Raw genomic sequence first — 9,384 nt, forward strand, 5'->3', positions numbered from 1 at the left:
TTCATGTTTTTATTTTCAAATTATAGCTATTTGTTAGAAGAACAAGACATAATCTTAACTTTTAAATTCTTGTTTTTGTTTGATCAAAGATTCAATTTCTTTTGTATTTTATATTTTAGACAATTGTGAATCACCATATATTTCTTTTGACTGCCCACAGTTGTTGAATGAAATGGGTTTGCACTTAGCTTAATTAAAAGGGACAGGAAGTTTGCTTGAGCAGTGGTTAAAAAACAGCCAAAAAGGGTCAAAGGGAATTGTGAAGTTTGCAATGCTCCATTAACTCACCTTATGACTCTCCCCTGCGCCTCTTTTATTCCTTGACTAATTATCCTACCAAGAACATCCACAACAATAGTGGAAAAAATGAGATAATGGATCGACTTGATAAACCTCCCTTGGAGCATTATACTAGGATTTGGTTCACTGTTGGCTGTAACTGCAAATGTGGCCAAGAAAAGATAACCCTGATCTACTTTTTCATCTAAAGACAAAGCCTTTTATCTCTATTTAAAATTCTCATAACCCCCAAAATAAATTGGTCATAACCTTTTGAAACAAAGGTTAAAAACACTCCCTTTTAGATGGTCATGTTTACCATCAAAAGATATCTTCAACCACTCTGCCTTCCCCTTCAGGAGAGGAGGAGACCAATCCAAAAACTCTACCAAATTCCTCCTTCAACTCTAGGTCTTAATTTCCATATCAACTAAAATTTTGATGCTTTCAAAAGTATGAAAATTTTAATGTCAATGCCAATTTTGATTTTGATTTTTGAAAATGGTGGAATTATTTGTAAATCTTGGAATTCTTTTATGAAACTTTAGGAACTGCTAATTGACATAGTAATGCAAAATTTATTAGTATAGTATTATAAATAGAATACACGAGGACAAGTATGTGCTTTGTGGTCTATATAATAATGTAAGATAATCATATTCAATTAATAGAAATTGAAATCCATAAATCTGTTAAATATTATTCATTATACAAATACATATAATTTAGACACAAATGGTGAAATAAAATGTTGTAGCTAATATCTAACCTTAATTTTTCATGTAAAAATATATAAGATATTCATACCCTTCTAATAATATTTAGTTTCAATAAAAAAAAGAAGACAAATTGGGTGAGAAATCCCAATTTGGGTTTTGAATCTCAAATTTGAATTACAAAGAAATTTCATTCTATGGTTAAAAATTTAACAAATTTTGTAAATTTCGAGATTTTATTAAGTTGTAAGTAACTTCTGAGAATTTAGGTAGAAAATTTGTAGAGTGGAAATTGACTGCCATTCCAATTTCAAGGGTGGTGGAAAACGCCATTTTCGGTGGAAATTTTGACAATTTCATGGAAATTTAAGAGTGAGCTCAAAATCCACAAAGACAGCTAAAAAAATGGGTGATCTCATCAGCAATTAAGTCTGGGTTTTCTGAGCACCAAGCCTGCTTCATTCTTCAACTTTTTAATGAAACTCTTATGCTTTATGAAACATTCAAGTGTTACGATCTCCTTCTTTTACCCACACCTACTTAGTTTTTTGCCTCCTGCTAGTTTCTTCATTCAAAAGAATCTCATCAAACTATTTTAACAACTGCACCTTCTAACCACCTAAAAGCAAATTACCTTCCTCCAACCTGTGAAGATTCCTATTCCCCTGAATTCCATTGTTTCTGATGCATCAATCCAAATACCTCCTTATTCAACTACTTTTTTTTCTGACCATATCTAACTTCAAAAAATAATAACCCTCCTAGCCCTGGATTATGCATTCTCCCCACAAATCTCTAACTAAATCAACAAACCTAGGATGACCCAGCCACATACTCTTAACCCTAAGTGGAGTGGGACCCCACTTCACCGAATTGGGCTAAAATTGGCCATTGATCTGACACAACTCTAGGTCAAACCTCTTAGACAAACTAGGAAAGTATCTTCCCTCCTTTATAACCAAGAATCTATTAATGCGAATGGCAAGAAATTGCTCGCCTGGTGTGAACTATGTAAATTGAGCATGCTCGAAATCTCTCAAATCACAATCCTTGTTGAACTCATAAAAGCCCCCACAACCTAGTAGTGAAATCGTAGACCCTCCTAACTTCTTATAGCAATAATCACCCACGACCCAACAAAAAGAAGAACAAGGCCTAGGCCCAGTAATAATGGACTGAAAACTCTCAAGTTGAAGACAATTAGGGCATATAGGGGCTGGCCCCTACCCCAAACCTTTAACTGAACAGACAGAAAAAGACCAAAGAAGCTTATCAACTCTTGTGAAATTAGGAATAGCTTCCCAAGAGGGAGGGTGAATTGGTTTTTTTTTTTTTATTTTTTATAAAAAATTGTTTCTTTAGAATTAGTTCTTTTAAGTTGTAAATCTTAGAAACAATTACAATCAATCACAACAAGATCAAACTCTCAATTTATGTAACAAAATATGTGAAAATTTACTGCACTCAGTATAAGCCCTGTATCACAATTATTCTTCTTCCCAATGTTTAGTTTTTAAATAAACTTTCAGATTAATATGTTAAGGATAATCAACCAACGTAGTCCCTTTCGGTTTCCGCAATTAATGTTGATTTATCCAAAACGAATTACCTTCCGGTCTATTTAACAATCAAACATTCAGAATTGAAATTTAAAGCAACCACGTAGATTATATCCTTGAAAAATAAAGAGTAGAGTAGAAAAAGATGAACACAAGGATTTTTACGAGGTTCAACTTCAACACAGCCTACGTCCTCGCCCTTGGCCAAACTGCCAAAGGATTCACTATTACCGTTCCTTTATCAGCCGGAACAAAAACAATTACAAGCACTCCTTGGGTAAGGCTAGAGCCCGCCTTCTCCAAACAATCTCCCTTTGTAAGGTCCAACGATTCAATACTCAAATCGTCAACAAGCCCTGTTCGAAAAATAGAAAAACAATACGTACAAGAACTTGCTCCTCAAAAAGCTGATTAGTACAAATTTAAAACACTTATGCACTTCAGTAAATTCAGAATATGAATTTCAGAATAAAGCTCTTAGAAACTTATCACCGTGGGTATCTTTCAATGAAAGAATCAGCAACTCAATGATCAAACACAGTGAGAGATTCAGCAAAAACTTCTTTTAATTTTGAGCAAGGATGAGAGCAATATGAAGCACTTTTAGAAATTCAGAATGAGAGAGAGTATGGCAGCAGATTGTGAGTTCTTAATGATCTTGGTGATTAAATCAATGTGTCTTTAGGGGTATTTATAGATGTATAAAACCTTCTAGCTTGTTCCCCAAAGGATACTCAGACTTGTTTCTATATATTAAACTTATTTGAGTTTCCAAATATTTGAATTTCAAAAATTATATCCATTGGAAAATAGAAAAATGCCGCGAGGCAGATGATTGTGAAGTCCTAACAGTCGTCTGTCCATTTAATATAACGGTAAAAATCATAGGCAGAAAGGTGGCAGTCGCCTGTCCCTTTAGTGGCAGTCGTTTGTCATCAGAATATAAGGTGACAGTCGTCTGTCCATAAGGTGACAGTTGTCTGTCCATGTGTAATTTTAAGTCTTTCAGTAACATATAAGTTGGACAGTCGTCTGGTGAAACATACACAGTCTTCTCACTTTTCACTGACAGTCGTTTGTCATAGCCTTGACAGTCGTCTGTCATGTTTCTGTGTTTCAATTTTAAGCCTTTAATTTAGCCAGTCGTTTGTCTATTAACAGACAGTCGTCTGTCAACTGAATGATTTTCTTTTCTAGTCACTTTTTTGATTTCTCTCTCATTGTTACTTGGAATATAAATTTGTTTTAACTTTGAAAACATGTTCCAAGTTATTATCTTAAGGTCTCTAAGTCTATTTGCCTAATGGGCTTCAAAATGAAAACTTCATACATGAATAAACTTAAAGTACTTACAAAAACTTGTCCTAAGTGCTAAAAAATTCTTCTTTGCTCTGAACTTTCTTTGTTGCTAGTCTCTGATCTCTCAGAATAATTTGATCTTTCATAGCTTTAAACTCTCTTGATATTTCTTCAATAATTTAGACTTTGAGCTCTCATGTTGATTTTCTTTAATCATTATGCTCTTATGATCTTCAGACTTTGATCCATGCTACATGAGTACTTTCAATATGGATTCCTAAGAAAACACAACACTCAACAAAAGCATGTTAAGTCCCACTTGTTTGTTAGCATCAAAATGAAGTATTAAACTTTGTAAGGCCAACATCTTGTAACTAACTTGGTATCTCAAATGATATAGATTTCCCGTAAAGAACCACAAGCTAGCAAAAATTTTAAAGTAAAAAATAAAAAAAATAAATGAAAAAATAAAATTTGAACCTTATATGTTGGGAAAAGAGTCAAAATTTGGGAAAATAGTCAACATTAGCATTACCTTCTTTTTCTTATTCAACATTTGCATTACCCGCTTCTTCTTCTCCTCCTCCTCCTCCTCCTCCTTCGTCACGCTCACCAACCTAGTGCCCAAATGATCTATCCCTAGTATCTTTCTAATACCCAATGGGTCAAACATGTCTTGCTTATTTGAAATTGAATTACCAAGGCAAATAGGGACATTCACAGCTTTCTGGACTCCTTTAGGAATGGGAAGGCACTAGGACTAGATATAACACTCTCAATGGGAACTGCAAATTCATTTTCCGATATAAAGCTAGAAACTGAATGCGAACAAGGTAAAGAGGAACAAGGGTCAAAACCAAGACTTGTACGAGGAATGACAACTCCTGTTCTTGCAAGAACCAAAGCCTGATATGCCACATTATTTTCAGAATTATGCTTCTGCTGCTATGCAGACTTGAACCCTCTAAAGCCTCATCCATCAAACAAGTGTAGTTCCCTAGTATTGACTGTGTTTTCCATCCTCCCATGATCCACCAGGCAATTAACCCCCTAAAAAATCTATGGCTGCAACAGAAGTCATTGGCAATGATGGGGCATCAACATGATCCCTCAACCTATCCAGAAGAAGATTCCCATCATTCTCCGACCATGTTAAACTTCGAACCAAATAAATTATTCCCCAAAAGATAGCAATCATCAGCTTCTCCACAGCAGTCAAATCAGACTTCTGACTCATCTTAGCTGAGAGCCTCAAATGACTTTTTCAAATCATCGAGAATGGTTTTCCCTGCAGCCTCCTTGTTTCACAGTCAAACATCCTTCAAATCCATATCCTTCTCTGATCAAGTTTTTTCCTTGATCACGTACTGGCAGATGAGCAATGTCTGTCCAACTCCAGTTGATCACCCGAAATGCTGTCATGAGAAGGAAGATGATTCTTTGTGGTACTGCTCTACTGGGCTCAACCTGACAAAAGCTTTCAGGCCTAAGCCAAAGTTGATTTGTTATTTCATTTTCTTAAATTGATGATTTAAATTTTCTTTTTTTAAATGCCTTACGATAAATTCATTTGGCCCAAAAGAAAATAATAATATGCCCCAGAACCAATGTCCTTAACCAAAAGATATTAATACCTTAATCTGACTCACAATCAGTAACCAGCGTCACTCGTTTTAATCACTCTGCCTACGCATTTAGCTGGTCCTTCTATTTGGAGAAAGCATTTTATATTCTAAAGTTGATGCTGTAATGCCAACAATTTATCTTTTCTTCTTTTGTCCTGTTTTTATTAAGGTTTAAATGTTGCTTTCAGTTATAATGGCATGGAACTAGGGCTGCTAGCATAAAGCAGTAATCATTGTTGAAAACTTGTTCTCCTCGAAGAGTAACACTACACAAACACAAAATCTTTAGTGTACCCTTTTGCCATTGGTTACTGATCCTTTCTTGAACCACCACAAATGAACAAATAAATAAGCTCCGTTAAAAAACTGCCAAACTTTGTGTAATTTAATTGTCTTATTCACCTGATGAAAAAATTTTGTAAAACCTTTTGTTACGTAAAGCAAAGTGAATTCGCTCCGACTCTGCTTTGGGAAATGATGAATTATCTTGTTTTGTGTATTTTAAGTATAGCGTTGCTCATTTGATTGCCTGATGATATAATGGAGGGGTGGCAATTTGTATCATATTTGTTCCAATGATGGGTGCAGGGTGAGGTTTTCAAGGATTCGTTTCAAGTCATGCTGGCAATTTCGGTGGGACAGATTATGATAAAGATCTTATCAGCAGGATCAGGAAAAGAAAAGAAAAGAAGAGAAAAAGAAAACACAAAATTGAGATTTGACAGTGGAAATCAGATCAGACGTGGCTTTAAAAGGCTGTGGTTGCCATTGGATGGTCATTGCAGCTTTACAGCTTATGACGCAAAGGTGATTTAAGATTTCTGGTTTTGGGAGAAGCTTTGAATTTGAGTTGGTGTGAATTTGAAACGAAATAATATTGAATTCTGTCCTAGGAAATGTGAAAATGACTTCTATATTTATTCTGGGTATATATATATATAATATAATACATATATAAAGAGAATATTTTCAGAAAGCTTTAGAATTCATTTTTTTTTTTTTTAAATTTCTATATACCTCATAAAATATTAGTTAAATGAATAAATTAATGACAAAATAATGTCTTGTCTAATTTATAATTACAATATTTATGGGATGAGCGGAGAGTAAGAGGGAGGGAGAGGAATTTTAGATTTTTGAAAGTTAAATTATTTTGTAGAATTACTTATCCATCTTTGGTTTGTAAATTAATGTTACAATTGAATGAGCACTTGCTAGATTAAGGAAGATAATAGAACCATGATTGAAGCTAACTTGGTTTTCTTTCATTAATAGTGCTCATATGTATAACACATTTATGTATTTTTAACATCTTATAATATTATTATTTGACATTGAAAAATTAATTAAGTTGTATTAATAAGATAAAAGGTAATTAATTATTTATACACACATGAAGTGTTTTTAATGCATATAAATGTATAGAGAGATTTTATCCCGCAAGTCATTTTTATATAATTATTGATTGGATGGCAAAATTCGTGCAGTGTAGAAAATTAAATTTATTATCTTATAACTAATTCACATTTTCATACAAATTTTGAATTTTAATTTTAATTTTTTTTAAAAACTGTTTTTTATCACATTTTATCCGCTAAGTTGCAACTGGTCTTGTGTTAGTTTCATAGTTGGACTGAAAATATAATGTTAAAGGCAAAAAAAAAAAAAAAAAACCCTCAAATGGTATAAATATAAAATTAAAAATATAAAGATAGTTAATTTTACTTAAGGGAAAAAATACACATATATTTCCTAAATTATGGTGTCTATTATAAATGTCCCCTAAATTAACTTATGTTAAATTTAATGAATTATTATAAAGCATATGACAAGACTGGTTAGTAATTTTTTAGACAAAATTAACCTTATAATTCTAAGAAATGTTATTAGTAACGATTTTATGTGCATGATAAAAATATTAAAAATGCCCATAAGGGGAAAAAAGACAAGAAATTATTTTGGAGCATGTAAAAAAAAAAAAAAAAAAAAAAAAAAAAAAAATATTCCATGTTTAATTAAACTATTCCATGTTTGAATTAGAAAACCCATTGAATAAGCTAATTGTTCAAAAGACCAAAATAACCTTTAACAAAAAGATAAACAAATCCAACATATGCAAACAAATTTTAGAAAATAGTTACAGACAAAAGTAGTTGAGATGACCCTTCGTAGATCTCTACATCATCAAAATCTCATCATCCCCACCCAAGAGTAAAACAACCACTCCAAATTCATAAAAGAAACCCATAGATTCATCATATCCAAAACTTTCCTTCATCCTCCCCAAATTAGGAGCTGTCGTCTAGTTGATCCTTACGTCATCACTCCCGCTTATCCTTGAAGACACGGATTGCCATCTACTATAGCTCACCTCCCATCCTACCCCTTGGCTTCACCTCCATCGACTCCATGCCCTCCTCTTGAAGTAGTGATCTTATGGATAAACTAGAACATTCCCACCTATCTTAATCTTATCGAGTTTTCCACTCTTTAACAACCATCTAGTGGGCGATCTTGTGTAAGTGGGTGGGTGGGGAGTGGGGGGGAGGGGGGGGGGGAGGCGGGGATGGGCTAGCCCTATGAGGGTAAGCCCTTCCTTGGCCAATCCTATCTCTCTGCAAACATTGGCTAAGATCCTTAACCTAGCCTAACTTGCAAACAAAATGCACCCTAAAGGATAAGGTGGTGCTAGTTACCCGAATGGGTCCTTAAAACCTGATATCCACAACTTTGGCGACTCCATTAGAAACATTAAAGAGTCAAGCCACCTTTTGTATGAAATGTTTTTATGGTTATGTCATGTGTTATATGTTTTTGTATTGTGTATGTATGTTTGTTATTTTATGATATGCCATGTGTAAATGTCTTGCCATGTTCATGCATTTGCATTTCATAAGTGCTTTATTCACACAACACTACACCGCATGAGTCCTATTCCCAGACTCCCTACCTTTTAGGAAATAGAAGAAGGAAGAAGTTGTAAGGTCATTTGTGGGGCTTTATCATCCATATAGGTCTTATGAAAACTCTTTCACTTTGTTTGTTCTCTTTGAAGACAATACAACAACCTTTCACTAGATAAATTTTATTCTATACCATAGGATAGAGACATTTACCCGATGTTTAGTGTCAAACAAAATGTTAAGACACATGGATTTATAGACATTATCTTTAGAGGAATATCATTTTTTGTATATGCTTTATCTTCATCGTTGTAGGATTTGGTTGCATAAACGGTATAACATGCCAATTGGATTAATTAAAGAGACCAAACTTATACCAAGACCGTTTAATATGTTACACTAATTATGCTATAAAAATCTATCCTCTTTGTCACCTATGCTAACCTAGTGGAATGTTTGCTTTATCTTTATAAACCTTAATTCATACATATTCATAGGGTAATAAAAATTCCATCAAGAAGGAAATCTATCCAACTACTCATGACCCAATCATTACTAGAAGTCGATCATAGAACATAGAGTTACCGATATCAAGTCAAAGTAAGGAGAATGTGGTAAGAATGGAATCTCCATTGGATAAAAGAATTGAGACTTTGGAAAAGTCTATAGCGAGTCTAGTCCAGCTCATAAAAAGAAAGTCACTTGTAGTTGGTGAAGTTTAGCCATCAATTGCACCACCAATTGCTCAAGAAACTATTTTCATCAATATAATTGGACAAAGGGCCACTAATGAACCAAAAAAATTTGAAATAAAATCAACCAAATCCAAAGATGAGGAAATTCATTTAGCTGGAGACAAAGATCGCATGGCTTACATAGAAGAGCAATTGAGATCAATCCAAGGCATATATGATGGAGGTGTTGAAGATTTTTAAGATCTATGTCTTATCATCGATGTAGATATTCCAAAGAAATTCAAAGTACTTGAATTTGATAAATATAT

At 33.7% G+C, this 9,384-nt stretch overlaps 1 protein-coding gene across 1 annotated transcript in view; it reads left to right on the top strand.

The window, feature by feature from the left end:
* The window catches only part of LOC131156379 (uncharacterized), a 44,521-nt gene extending 38,126 nt beyond the window's left edge, over positions 1–6,395 (top strand). The window contains exon 5 of the mRNA XM_058110017.1: positions 6,067–6,395. Within this exon, the coding sequence (XP_057966000.1) occupies positions 6,067–6,071 (5 nt within the window). The 3' untranslated portion in view covers positions 6,072–6,395. The remainder of the gene's footprint in view (positions 1–6,066) is intronic.
* Positions 6,396–9,384: the final 2,989 nt, after the last annotated feature.

This window comes from Malania oleifera, chromosome 5 (assembly GCF_029873635.1).
Source record: "Malania oleifera isolate guangnan ecotype guangnan chromosome 5, ASM2987363v1, whole genome shotgun sequence".
NCBI lineage: Eukaryota > Viridiplantae > Streptophyta > Magnoliopsida > Santalales > Ximeniaceae > Malania > Malania oleifera.